The sequence below is a fragment of the Canis lupus genome, chromosome 15, assembly GCF_003254725.2.
Source record: "Canis lupus dingo isolate Sandy chromosome 15, ASM325472v2, whole genome shotgun sequence".
Classification (NCBI taxonomy): Eukaryota; Metazoa; Chordata; class Mammalia; order Carnivora; family Canidae; genus Canis; species Canis lupus.
Window position 1 is genome coordinate 58,536,999 of NC_064257.1, and position 15,673 is coordinate 58,552,671.

A 15,673-nucleotide genomic window follows, 5' to 3' on the forward strand; every position below is an offset into this window, starting at 1 on the left:
TTAATGGATGAAGAATCCATGCTCTCATTTAAAGTCATATCTGCCCTTTGTCCTCTGGATCCCATTCTCTCTGGTCTGTCCTATGGTTCTGCACTGACAACTACCTCCACTTTCTCTTGCCCTATAAAATTTCCTCTCTTTATTTCCTTATTCCCATCCACACTTCTCTCTCTCTCCTAATCACTATACATATCTGCTCCTCTTTAGAGAAACACTCTTCCAATAAGCCTTCTGGAAAGTGCTTGCCATCTTACTTCCTCAGCTCTTATTTTCTCTTATAGACTCTCTTGCCAAAGTTAACCATGCTCTTAATCTTTCCAAATCAATGGTCATTTCCTAATCTCCTTCATACTTGATTTTAGCGACATTTGATTCAGGTCATTATTTTATCCTCCATGAAAAACTTTCTTAATTAGCTTCTATACATCTATACTCTCTGGCTTTCCTCCCCTGTCACTGTAGATTGTGTATATGTCTGCTTTACTTGTCCTTCTCCATCTCCTGACCTCTGAAGGTTGAAATACACTTCTATCCCCAGGACTCTTGGCTTTCCAATGTGTGCTTCCTCTTTGGTTGATCTCGACTATAGAGTCCCTTGCCTGCTCTCTTTATTAATATACTTAAAAATCCAAATGTACCTATCTTCCTCCAAATTCTCCTTTGATTTCCTGACTCATATCCTACTGAATAAATGGCATTTTCCCTTGCTTGTCTAAAAGGGATTTAAACTTATCTTAAATGCATGTGTACATGTATATATTTTCTCTTCACATCCACTTTCAAAAGTGTGAGTCCCTCGGTGTTTCACATTTCTGTAAAAGATTTCTCAATTTTTTTTTAGGTTAGCTTATTATTATTTTTTTCATTTCCCATACACTCTATGTCCACTCAACAGCAAATTGTGTCAGAGAGCCGGACAACTTTGTACTGCCACTGGCACTTCTGTCATCTTGGTTCAAACCACTGTCATCTCTCTCTTTTTGGATAACTACAATTAGATACTAATTGACCTCTTGACTTAACACCTTACTTTTCTGTACTAATGAATTTGCATCCAACGTCTCCTTAGATATCCTCAAGAGGAAAAAAATACTGGCAAAATGTAATCACAACTCATGCCTAGATTTTGGGGGAAGACCTTTAGAGAGATGCTATACAGATCACTGGAAATTCATATATTGATGAAAGAAACATATAGAAACAAGTCTTTAAAGGATTACATGAGGGAACACATGAAAAGCTTCACATTTATCTGAGTACACACCACCCTTTGTTGTAACCATGAGGTTGATAAATAATTTATAGCTAGATGATGTGGTGTCTTGAACTAAAAACAAACTGATTACATTATTGCATTAAATTAATTTGAACTTTTATTAATTGAACTTTCTTATACTTTGCTTATACTTTGCTTAATCAAAAGAGCTACACTCTTAATTACCTATGCCTTACATTGTGCTGGAAAATGCCAAATTTCCTTTCTTCAATGTGATTCCCTTCAAGTATTTTTTTCACTAATTATCTGGATGATAACCACAGGCAAAGCTCTTCATTTTCCCACTTGGGTTTAAATGTTTATCTTTAATAGGTTTTCAAAAGTCTTCTAAAATATCGATAGATACCCCTCAGAAAGGATTTCATTGATTGATTGATTGATTGATTGATTGATGAGAGAGAGAGTTGGGGAGGAGCAGAGGGAGAAGGAGTGGGAGAGAGAGAAATCTTAACCAGACTCCACATGCAGCACAAAGCCCAATGAAGAGCTCTATCATATGACCCTGAGAGCATGACCTGAGCAGAAATCAAGAGTTGAATGCTTAACTGATTCAGCCATACAGATGCCACCCCCTCCAAAAGGATTTTAAAAGTGAAATATAAATCAGGCTAATAGAGAAAATGTTTCAATTGCATCTTCTAGAACATATTATCCCCAACTATATATGCTGAGTATAATCAATGGAAAGTTTTTCATCATCCTATTTTGCAAAGAAATATTAAAGAGAAGATTTTAACTTCATTAAAAAGTAATGGTTGTAAAAAAATGTTCTTCACTTTCTAAGTTACAGAAATGTCACCTTCTGCATTTGAAAATAGGATACTGACAAAGTAAACATAAATGAAGGTGTCAGTGAGAGGTAATGACTGATACAATATTTAAACAGTCTCAAGACAGATGAAAATTTATTTGAACTGATAAAATGTTCAGGTGCTCTCATTTTTCTAGCACTACTGAATATTGTGCTTATAACTATTAATGGAATATTCATACATGCATAGAAAACATGAAATAAAATATTAAACTAACATATTAATTCTATAACTTGAAACTGAAGAAAAACGATATGGCATGAAAATATATGAAAACAAGATAAGACTATCCATGAATTTTAATGTTAAATTTAGTTCCTATAACAAGGGGAACAAATGGGAAAACTTGACAAAAATTACATGCATCAAGAAATGCACCTAGTAAAAAAAAAAAAGCACTTAGTTTCTAAAGTTTTGGGGGTTTTTGGGGGGGAGTAGGGGAGTAAAATAACATTGTCATATATCTAATAGATATTATATTTACAGCATAACATAAGCAAAATCAGCCTAAAATAAATCTGTGAGAAAGGTGACTATAAAAGTTTCTCAAATGTCAACTGAGAAACTAATAATAAATACATTTCTAAAGTCGAAATAGTTGTTTTTCTTTAAGTAGTTTTATCAACAATCAGAAAATTTGCTACCATAAAGTAGCCAATTATAATCTGGCAAATTCAGTTATGAATAATTTATCCAGAATCTTTTGATGCAAGATTATAACCTAATGTAAACCTCTAAGAAAGTATGTGTGGTTTCACAGATTCAAATTTAAAATGTACTGCAATCAAATGTTCATAGGTATTGTATAAAAGTTACAGTCTTAAATAATTATTATCTGTTACTATGTTCTTCAGTTGGCTAAGAATGGTATCAAATGCGTTATTTAATCTTTAAAAATACCACCGTAAGCAAGAATGTTTCTAAATAATGTCACATATTCACTATTAAAATGAAGCTTTAAAAATCATAGGCAAGTAAGATATCATGGTATTGTATATACCAGAATATTTGGAGCATATGTGCATTAAGGAGAAGAGAGAACCCTTTTTTTCTTATCTCAGTAGTATTAATTCACTATGTGAGTGTTGGAAGGTCATTTTAAAAATCTCAGTCTTATTTGACTTCTCTATAATACATGGGCTTCTTATTACGATGAGACAATAATATAATACTTGTGAGAGTGTTTTAAAATAAATAATATTCAATGTATTATTACTACTGGTTGTCTCTCTCTTCCCTTCTGGTAATAGTTTTTAATACATTTGTTAAGTAGTCAATATCTAAATTTCTTTTTTTATCTTTTTTCATATTCTATGTAACTATCATTTATTTACTATTCATCTCTCCATGGAAGGTAAGTCCATATAATATGTAATGTTTACAGAATTCTTTACAGAGTTTTCAAAATCAGAGAAGAAATAAACATTTCAAATGATTTTAATAACAAATGGTAAATTTCTGAGTGTGCACATTACAATGATTTCTACATATGTAAAATTCTATATTTTGTATTTTTATTAGAGTTACAACAAAATATATTGTTAATTTGGATTAAATGTGAGATAAATTTTAAAAGTGAAACAACTCAGTCAATTTCACATCACTAAATTCAGAAGTTTTTACTGTAAATCTACTCAAACATCAGGAATTAATCAAATTGGTTTTGATGCTGTGCCTGCTGAAGGCATTCAAGAGAACTAGACCTTCCATTTGGCTAATACTGACCAAAAGCCAAGCAAAAACAAGCAAATATCTGAGTGCTACTTCCAAAGTTTAAATATTTATCAAATGTTTTTCATGAAACGGCATAAAAGACTAGACATAAAATACAAGTTTTACAAAGCTTCTCTTCAAAAAAAAAGGTAATCTAAAGCCCACGTCTATTAACACAGCAATTCCTGTTATATTTTAAAATATGATTGTATCATTGGCAGCTTAGTTTTCTAGCCTAAGTTCTCGAAGTCCTATCTTCAAAAAAAAAAAAAAAAATCAGGTAAAAGAACCAATTAAAAAATGGAATATGAATGTCTCTCAAGATTATACCAAGGAAAAGAACACAATGTCAGATCTCATTCAAATAGTACACACATAGCCATAAAAACCATATTTCCCAAGTTGTTATTGTTTGTGATGCACATTTAAGTGCACAGAACATTTGCTTTTATGGCAGTTTTATTCTCAGCACAGTAAATGGCAAAAGGGTTTCTGTTCAATTGACTTTCTCATAAAAGGTTTAATTCCTTATTCATTTTGGCATAGGTTATATCTTGAGTTTCTTACTCTAGCTTATATCTATTCTCTGAGTAAGTAAATTCTGCTGTGTAAGACAGTCTGATCTGGAGTCAGAGTGAGAGAAAATGACACTTCTTATTAGTGATGTGAATTGCAGAAGTTAGAAGCCCCTTGGGGGTGGAGGTGGGGATGGAGATGACTTTAAGCCAAAACTGCCATCACAAGGAACAACTAGGCATTACACAAAAAATAGAAAGTTTTATGCTATGTGATGGGGTTCACACAGAATGTGCCACTTTTCCATGTGGATTATTTCCAGTCTTATTTGAAGACAATAAAGACTCAAAAAGGGCTTTTCGGTCCCTCCCACCCCACCCTTAATTGCCTAAAAGAATTTAAGTAGGGGGCCTGCACCAGGAAAAGGGTTATTACTGTAGATAACTTTTTAAACATAAGAAAAAACTACTCAGCATGACATAGTGAACATTCCTTTACCAAACTTCTGCTTAACCATCTCCCTGTGAATTGTCTTTTCCAGTTTGAAGGCCCAGATCCTTACCCTCTTCTTATTTCAGGACGCATATAAACCTCAGTTCCCTCTCAATGGGTCTCAGATTCTTATGTGGCCCCATGTGTATATAATTACATTTATTTTTCTCCTCTTATCTGTCTCATGTAAATTTGATTATTAGGCCAACCAAAAGAATTTAGAAATGTCCAGAAAATTTTTTTCCTCCCCAACATATGTCAAGTATCATCTTAAAGCATTTGATGCCAATAAGCAAATACTACAATATTCTAATCAATAATGTTATTCTTTGTAATCACATAAATATGAATAGTAATAAATTTAAAGATGTTATATTCCTAGATCTATTATATAATTTATTTATAGTTCCATAATGATCATAAATCATTAAAGAAAATTCTTAATGAAATCTAATTGTCTCTATTTAAGAGTCAGTAATACTAAAAGCTAAGCATACTACAGGCATTTAAGTATTTAAGTACCTAATGTAATAGGAAGATATATATATACTTATAAGTATAGATATATGCATATATTTAAAGATGTAAATATAGATATAAATCTTTTTAAACTTGTACTATAACCTTAATTTTAAAACAGTCAATAAACATGATTGTACAGATTAATCTATTTTAATAAGTTTAAATATAAATGGCAAACCTGATAAATTTGATATGTGAAATAGGACTTAACTTGAAATAAGTGAAATAATTAATGAATAATGCAAACCATACCTTCTTTAACATTGTCTTAAGTATTTGATAGTAATTTCCCAGCTTTTTTTTTTTTTTTAAAGCATCAAACTCTTTTTATTCTGAGAGAACCGTAGAGTCATATGGGGTTGTAGGAAATTAACAGAGATTCCATGTGCCCCTTACCCAGTTTCTACAAATAGCACATTTTGAAAATAGTACATAGTACAATATCATGACCAAGATGTCATCTTTAACACTACCTATTGATCTTACTCAGATTTCTTGTTTTGCTCGCATTCATTTGTGTGTGTGTTTATTTTTATTCAAATATGGCACATGAGTAGGTCCTTATATTCACCACCATAAACAAGAAGATATGGAAAAGATATTTCAATATTTTTAAAAAGTAATTTTAAGGCACTGGTAAACTTTTAAAGCAGATGTTAGTAAACTTGTTATGGGAAGATCCAGACAAAATATTTCTATGCTTTGCAGGCCTTAGTATCTCTGTTATAAATACTCAACTCTTATTTGTTTTACAAAAACACCCAAAGAAGTTTTCTAAATCAACAAATGTGGCTCCGTTCTAATAACACATTACTTTATGAGAAAAAAAAAAAAAAAAAAAGGACTGCGACCTGTGTTTGGCCTCTAGGTTCTTGTTTGTTGACTCTTATTCTAAGGTTTACATAATTACCTTTTATTAGATCTAAAATATGAAATGCTTTTTTTTTAAGGAGGAAAACTCATTCTTGTTATTTAGTTTGTTGTGATTTTTTTCTATTAAAAAATCTAATTAAACTTAGGTTTTTAGCAGTTCTTGAATTTAATATTTTGATTTGCTTCTTCCTTTGGGCCATTATTGAAAACTATATAATTACAGACATTCTATGGATTATAAAGTTCACAATCACAAGGATTAATTTTGGTCATTACAACTATGTCAGGCCTTTAGCTATAATGGCCAACTGCACACCAATAAGACAGACAATTTATGGTTTTGTTCTATATTATTTAGTTCATTTCTGTTGAAATAAAGTCCTTTCGTGAGATATATACATGTTAGGCAAAACCCCAAAATGAATAAATAGAAGACAAGAGACCTGAGAAGTATGTAAACCCTTGGTAGCTAACCCAGATAATATAAATTAATTTTTAATACTACAAATACTGAGATAAGACAGTATTTTGATTTACAAGTGATGAGAAAGTATTTTGAAACAACCATAGATTTGATTAATATACTTAGTATAATCTGAAAAACAAGAGTTTTTCAAACCATTGTTTTATGATTTCACAAGGAAGACCATATTCTTGGCTATATCCAGTTCATCTATGTCCATACTGATATTCATATGGAGTTGCCTTATGCCTAAGCATCCAGCAATAAAGGTGAACATTAGATATACCAAATGTTTTTTCTTACATGATATTTAATATCATGCGTTCCCACATAATCGATTGCTGGGTGTCAGTTGGACAAAACCTCATTTTAAGAGTATGACTCTAAATTACCTTAGAGAATATTATTCATGTTTTATGATGTCATGCACCAGTGGCATAGCTATATTTCCACTGCACCATCTCAGATCAAAATGATAGAAAAAATACTTTCTCTCTCTCCTTCTCTCTCTCTCTCTCTCTCTCTCTCTCTCTCTCTCACACACACACACACACACACCACTCTTTCACGAGGTTTAAAGCACAATGCTAATAGAATTAATTTTAGTTATTTGTAAAATAGATTTGATAGAAGGGAATAAATTGAATTGAAACCAAAGCAACCGCTATTCTTTCTGCAAAAGAAGAGAATCTGATATGATAAAATTTTCTGTGCATGTATTCAAGGGCACGTAGTTCCTGTGGTAAGGAAACTACTATAATTTTACTTCAATTATATCAATGGGCCTCTAGTCGCCACACTGATTACAGAGTATTACACCATACATCATTTGAAAAGCACTATGTATCATTTTATTCTCATCTTGGAAATAAAACTTTATTTACTCTACCATGTTTGAAAAGGGAGAGACATTTTACCTTAATATCAGGCAAGTCTTAAAGTGTAAATAAACGTTAGGAAGATTATGAAAAAATAGGATGGGAACCAATTGAAAATTAGAAATCAAGTTGATCACTAACTTATTCAAATGATGGAAGTTCTGTATATTTAACATCTCAGAATTTCAGTCTGGGCTATGACTATTAATAAGCAAATATTTTGTCCAGTAGAAATAAATAAAGATAAAATAAGTTTATGAATAAATGATATAAGAACGTTCAATGATTTATTTATTTATATAGAATGTTAAAATAATTTCTCAAATTACTAATTCAGCAGTACTTTTTCATAAACAGTTACCAATGGTTTTGAGTACCTTGAAAGTAAATACCAATATTTTTAGATTTTAATTTGTTGTAATCCCAAATTTACTAATTAAATTTAGCAGAGTTATTCAGTTATTTCAATGGACATTTACAGGTTCCATATAATCTGAATTATGTGGTGAAAACTAAAACCCATCATTTTTAATCAGGAAGAAATGAGATGTTATCACAGCATGGCTTGGCATTCACTATTCACTCAATTCCACTCCAGGTGCTTTTTGCTGGGTGGATTTGGCCTGTTGACTGAATTGGCCTCCCTGTGTCCTAAGATAACTGCCATGATTGGGAAGCCATATGGTGCAATGCTGTAAGCTATATTAAATTTGAGTCATATTTTGGCCAACTTTGTGCTCATAATTGAGATTCAGAATTTTATCCATGTAAATTTCTATATACTTACCGATTATTGATGTAATTACACTCACATTTTTTTCTTTCCCTTTTTAAATGCTTGCTGATATAAAATCATGCTTAGAGTTTAAACTTAAAGGCAGTTGTTGAAAAAAGGAAAGTAATAGAAGGTGACATTTTAGGTCCACCTTGTGTTTACCTTTAAAGAAGCAGTCTTCATTGTGAACAATGGTGATCTTTTGTTTTTTCAGGCAAGCAGCTCTATGCACTTCACAGTGGTTTTCATAAAATTCTCCATCAGATCCACACACAGGTTTGTAGTGTGGCTTGCAAAGGTCCATGCAGGCACATTCTGCTTGCCCTGTCTCTCTGCTGATGACACAGTGCCTTCCCAAACCACAGTATTTATTTTCACAAGACCCCAAAGGACCATCCTGAATCAGGAATCCTGAGGATAAAGAAGAGGAAAATAACTTGTATTCATATGTCTAAATAATAAGTGCATGTCAAAGTATGAAATAAAAAGAAAAGCTAAGAGAAATATAGTATAATCAGGGTTCAGTTGTTCTCAGTGGAAAAGAGACTTGTATCAGACAGGTAGATGACCTTTTGAAATCACTCTGAAATTCCAGCCCCCCTCCCCACGCTGTGCTGTAGCACTCTCTTCTCCCTCTTCAATGAGTAGTGTGGTCCTCAAGAACATGATCTCCCAAATTAAACTGCTCGAGTTCAAATCCTGCCTCTACCATTTATTAGCTTATGTCTTTGGATAAATTATTTCTTGGAGCCAAGATGTCCCATCTGTTATACGGAGGTAATTATAGACTGCCTCCTAAAGTTATACAAAATATAACATGTTATGATCCACAGGAATCATGTCCCTGCCATAGAGTAAATGCTAAATAAATGTCAACTTTCACAGTAATAAAATTCTGGATAGGAGAAATGAAATAAGAGAATAGAAAGTAATTGTGCCTTGAGAACCTCTTGGTGGGCTCTGATAGCTGATCTCTTTTTGTTTTAACCTTTGCCACTGGACAATCACAAGTACACTTCTCAACTAAATGAATAAATAGCAAATAATTCAGTTTTCTTGTTACTTATTCAGGTTAACAATCTCCATCAGCACCAAAAAGAATAGATGGATCCAGCAGTCTTGTACTAAAACCAAACTAATCAACTTGAATCACTCTGATAGGCAGATCTGGCCTTTCTCCTTTGAGAATTTATCTGACTGGAGAGTAAAAAAAAAAAAAAAAAAAAATATATATATATATATGTATGTATCAGTAAACTGAATATACACACACACATGAGACAGACATACACACAGATATAATATATACATACATGTTCACATATGCATGTGTGTATATGTGTGTATAACCATCAGACACCTACTTTTTTTTAAAAAAGAAATAATCTGTGAGGTAAAAAAATTACAGTAATTTTCTTAGATATTTTGCATATTTTTATTTTATTGATTTAAAATCATCTCTCCACATGGTAACATCATAATGATGAAGAACACAGATTCTCATCCAGAGTTCAAACCATAACCCCACCAGTTGCAAGCTTCAGGATCTTGGGCAAGTATCTAAGACATCTGTAACTCAGTTTCTGCATCTGTATAATAGGCATAATGCCATATTCTCCTAGGGTTATCAAAATGAAAGGGCTTGGCACATATAAAACTCTGTTTAATTGCTAGTTATTATTACTATTATTATTACTATTATTACTATTATTATTACTATTATTATTATTATTACCTTTCTAGAGACTAATTTTCTTAAGGACAGATATGTACAAATGAACACGTATTTTAAAAAGTAATTTTGTTTTTAAATGATACCTATATGGTACTTTTACTTTAATACATACATGTATTTCCAAATGGAGAATAGTAAATTTAACATTACAAAAAGAAAAGGCCAATACTATTGACTGTTTTTTCCTAAAGCATGTCTTTTGATAGCAGTATAAATTGGAATAAATTTATCTTCTTGAACCCTTTGATACCATATACCAATTATTGAGAAAAGTCTATAAAATTTTTAAAAATAAGAAAAAGAAATAAAAAGATAGCATAATTTACTGAACAAATCTCCCTTATGTAGTGTTATTTCATATGATAACTCATTGAAATATTTTAATAAATTTTGTAAAATATATTTAATAAGGTAGTTCCTGAAGTTTGGCACACATTAAAATGGCCTAGAGAAGTGGTTAAAACATTCATTCTGCCTCTAAGCCACCTCAGAGTTTTTGATTCAGTAGATCTGGACTATGGCTAGCCCAATATTTATATTTCTAAGTTCCCATGTGATGATGATACTCTTGCTTCTGAGATCATACGTTAGGGTCTTTGATTTATTGCATTCTATTTTATATCCAAAATAAATAAAACACAAAGAAACATTTAGGCAATACTCTTTAAGTGGAAAAGATGAGAAGTTTATAATGTGATTAAAAACATAAAATAATGCAAGTATTTAGGAGTAACTAAGAAAAGATAAAGAAAAACAAACTATTAACTAGGTGGATATAATACTGGGCAAATTTTTCTATGTTTGCATTATTGTTTTTTAATGTTTAATGCAATACATTTTTTAAAAAATCCAAAATTGTATCAGTTGTAACTATAAAATATGACTGATTTCAATTTGGAATATCTTTTTCCTCATTCTTATGCCAGTTTTTATGCCAGTTGTTGATCTAATGTTTATAGAGTCCAAGATGTGACTATCAGGAATCTGACTCACATACTTATATTTTGTATAATTTTATACCTCATATTTTCTTTGTGTTCTTACTATCTAATTCTAAATTGGTTTTTTTTTGCTATCAAATAGTTTAAGATTTACAAGAGAATAATTTATTTTTTACTAGCAAAGAATGAGTTTAATGTTTATTGAGAGTCTGAACATTTTACATTTTAGTCACAAATGAGTTGGCTAACTGAATCAGTAGTTTTCTTTTGGGGGAGGAATGCTTTGCTAAAAATGAACTCATTTCTGGTGTATCTGGGTTGGTGAATTGCTTTCCCAGATTCTCTCCTCTTATTTTGTTCCTCTCAAAGCCTGTACTCCAGTACGGAGATTTGTATTAGGATATTGGCCATTTTCTAGAAGTTAATGAACTAGCTAGAAGCTGCATGTTGCATGTAGTTGCTACAATTAAAGGAAATATAATTAATTCATACGCAATCCAAAAGAAAGCTCATATTATGTAAATGAACAGCTAGAACATATCCTTTCTGACAGTAATTATCCATGACTAACGCTGAACTTAAGTTTCAGCTGAGATTAAATCAATTTAATCTGATCAACATGTCAAAGATTTCTTTTAAGTATATTCAGTCAGATGACACATTAAATGAATTTTAATCAAGAACTTATATCCTGCTCTCTCATAACTTGATAAAACAGGCATTTGTTCCCAAAAAAGTGCTTTATATGCACATCATTTTAGAATTTCTATGCCTTCAGAGCATTATAAAAAACAGATTTAAAACAAAGATGAAACCTTAAAAGATGAAAGACACCAAGTCATAAAGCAAAATAATTCTATGGAATTCTAAAGATGGTCATTTCAGATTCTCAATCATGAAATCGTCTTCAAGTCATACACACACACACACACACACACACACACACACAGACGTATATATACAATTTATCAAACAGTACTTAATATAGAATGGATGTAGATTGAAATAAACTTTATTAAATGTACTCATTTTTATTTGCAAGGTTCTGTTACTTGGTATAGGGTAGATAAGGGAACTATAGATAAGGTTACTTCCTAAAGGGTAGAAAAGAATAATCATTGTCACTTTTTTTAGTGGCTCACAAAGGGTATAAGGTGGGATTTGAGGGTGCCCAAGTAGTGAGGCAAAGATTTAGGGGCACATTTAGGGACACAAAGGAGAGTGAGATGGATAATAACAGGTAAGATCTCACAAGCAATGTATCATGCATAGTTGAGTTTATGTCCTACAAATGGGTGGAGTTCAGAAGGCTGCTCTAGGGATAGAGAGAGTATGAAACAGACTGGTACTGAATTGGAAACAGGAACTAATAGTGCAAGGGATCATCAGGGGAGGGATAGGAAACTGAATGAGAAAAAAATCAGAGAGGGAGACAAACTGTGAGACTCAGAACTCTGGGAAACTGAGGGTTGCTGGGAGGGGGATGGGGTAACAGGGTGATGGGCATTAAGGAGGGCACTTGATGGGTGTTATATGCAACTGTTGAATTATTGAAAACTACATCTGAAACTAGTGATATACTGTATGTTGACAAATTGAATTTAAATGATAAAAAGAAATAAAAAAAAAACAGGAAGAGCAGAGGAAGGAAAAACCCAGATTTGATGAGCTAAGTACCTCTAATGATTCCAATCGAATATAAACATAATTAAGTTAGAGTGCCAAGTTACTTGAGGTGTTAATTGTCTCATAAAAATGTATAATGCTGAAGTGCAAAATATAAGTATTATGTTAACTTTGTTGAACAAAACAAAAGGTTTTTGGTCAGAAAACAGGGTTATAGTCTTTGCTTTTCTACTACCAAGTTGTCTGACCTCATCCAGGGTGTAATATCTTGATATTCAAATGGTAAGATGGGAGGTAAGTTATCTTTAGATTTACTCTCATCCAATCCCTTCATTTAAGAATGCTTGGCAAAACACAATTTTAATAAAAGCTAATATCTGAGGAATATATTAATAAGCTTTCTTTAGCATGTTTCATATTTAAACTCACCTGCACCAAACAATCATATACTTCTAATTCCCTAGTTTAAATATTTTCATATACTAGAAACATCCTCAGCCATACAAAATGTAAAATTATTTTTAGCGTAGATTTTCTAATTTCTCTTTTCTAAGATTTTATCACTATGTGTTCTATTTTTGTATCATGTTAATAATTACAACAATGGACCATAAAGTCAGAGTCCTTTAATTTGTATTCCAACTGTCACTACAAGTGTAATTTTTAGGCAATCAGTTAAAATTGGTGAGCCTTAGTTTCCCTAACTAGATCATAGAAGAAAATATGTATTATTTATTAAATTAATAAAATGATTGATAAGATAATATGATTGATCCCACAAGAGGATTCTGTGAGATAATGCACTTGATCTGCTTGTCTTAGTATGTGTTTAACAAATATAGTTATAATTGTTAAGAATTATCATTTACTATAGACTTGACATGTAGACTATATGGACTTAAAACACTGGAATGAATAAAGAACAACTTTTGACAACTCTACCTTTTATTATGTCCATTAGAAATAAATTTATGGGAGTGTGGAAATGTGTTTTTCCCAAATAACCTATATAAAATTTTCAAGGGTACCACTACATAAAAATTTCCCTCATCTGCAAAAACAAGGCAAAACAAAACAAAACAAAACAAAAAAACCCTCAAATTTATATGATTACATATTTTGCTTTAAAAATAAGTATAATACTTCAGTGACATTTTGTTATCCACATATGGAAAAGTTGCAAAACTCTTCAGTAAACACAAAATACAGTTTCTTGTTGCACACTGTATTTTTGTAAACTCTAACAAAATACATTCAGTCCTCACAAACTTCATGGCAAGTACCAGTTCCAGTAAATATTCCAATGCCTGCAGAAGATTGAGCACAGTATGATCTTTTCATGACTTTTAATGACTGGGATATGTATGTCCTGCTGTTATTTTGTGAAGTTGGTCAAAACAAGGCTGTCTGAATGATAGGTGGCCCAGTGTGCCACTATTGAAAGAGAGTTTGAATGGTCACATGTCTGTACTTCAGTGAATTTGGAACCTTCTTCCCCGTATTATTTTAGTCAGTCCATTGGACTTCTGCAAGCACCTTCATGTAATTCTGCAATCAGATTTATTTTAAAAGAAGTAAATATGAAAAACGTAAGTAAAAAAAAAAAAACCCACAGGAATTCAGTTAAATTCCAACCATCCAAGTTACAGTTTCTGTTTAAATCGAAAGACATTTTTGCCAGCACAGATGATTGTTGATGTGTCGTTTCAAGAAGTTCGATGATTTGAGATCACTAGCTAGCATGCTAAGTAACTTCTTGTTTAATGTTCTCAACTGCAGTACAATTCCAACAGAAGAACACTGAGAGAGCCTAAGATACACTCTTAAAACTCCAATCTCAACTAGGAACCTTGATAACAAAGCACACAAAATTTTTTCCTCATTATTAATTTTATCTTTCCAAGTCCCATCTAGGAGCCACGATTTCCATATTAACCTAATATTTCTATCTTATTGAGAACTTAGAGTAGTACTCGTGGTTAGACACTTTACCAGATAAAAATACTCTCATCATCTGTGTGATTTATTTAGATTACGGAAATGGGTTGGAAGCTAAAGAAATCTCACTTGATAATAATTTCCATTAATAACTGGAAATGCAATGGCATTATAGGTAGGCTAGTAGATAGATAAACTGAGAAACAGACGGATAGATCACAGATGAGAATATGGCATTTAAGACCTTTTTTTTAGATGACAGTGATTATTAAAAACAAAATATTTATTTTTAGATATTTTAGTTCTGTAAAGATTTTGAGTGATTAAAAGAAAAAGTATGTCTTTTGCTTAGTAGTTAGATGCTACTGTCCTCTATAAATGATGTTGATGGATATAATAAATAAGAAAATAAATCAATTAGCATACATAAAATAAAAGTTTTATTTTATACAAGTGTATGCAATGAGAGTAAAGACATATGCTAAATCATCTGTGATACTTAAACTATTTCAGGCTTTGGAATAAACCCAGAACTTTACAAAAATATTATTTCTTATTTATTTAAAAATTTAAAACCGTAGATGGATTTTCTCAAATAATGTAGATATTTTCACACTTGAGAAAGAATATTAAATAACAAAATAAAATATTTAAAGTGAAGATCAAACACTGTAATGGAAGGGTAGATTTGGGTAGGTAATCTTCAGATTCATTATAATGCTGATTGTTGGAGTCAGACCAACCACATGGATAATAGGGAATTGAGGGAGAAAAGAAGACAGCAATTTCCATTAGAACTGTTAAGAATGATTGCCAGAAGAAGAATATTGCTTTTAGAACTTAAAAGTTTCCATTTTAAAACCCACTTTAATACATTATTTTTAAGATGTTTAATTTCCTTTAAAAAATTGTATTTCTTGGGGTGCCTGAAAGGCTCAGTTGGTTAGATGTCTACCTTCAGCTCAGGTCATGGTCCCCACGTCCTGGGGTCAAGCCCCCAGCCAGGCTCCCTGCTTAGTGGAGAGCCTGCTTCTCCCTCTCCTTTTGCCCCCGCCCCCCGACTTGTGCTGTCTCGCTCTCAAATAAATTAATAAAATCTTTTTAAAAAAGAAA

The 15,673-nt window shown here is 31.8% G+C and overlaps 1 protein-coding gene across 4 annotated transcripts in view; it reads right to left on the reverse strand.

Moving 5' to 3' along the window:
* The window catches only part of FSTL5 (follistatin like 5), a 684,718-nt gene that overhangs the window by 430,452 nt on the left and 238,593 nt on the right, over positions 1 to 15,673 (reverse strand). For all 4 annotated transcript variants that reach the window (XM_025439183.3, XM_025439182.3, XM_025439181.3 and 1 more), the window contains exon 4: positions 8,483 to 8,731. In XM_025439183.3, coding sequence (XP_025294968.3) covers positions 8,483 to 8,731 — 249 coding nt within the window. The remainder of the gene's footprint in view (positions 1 to 8,482; positions 8,732 to 15,673) is intronic.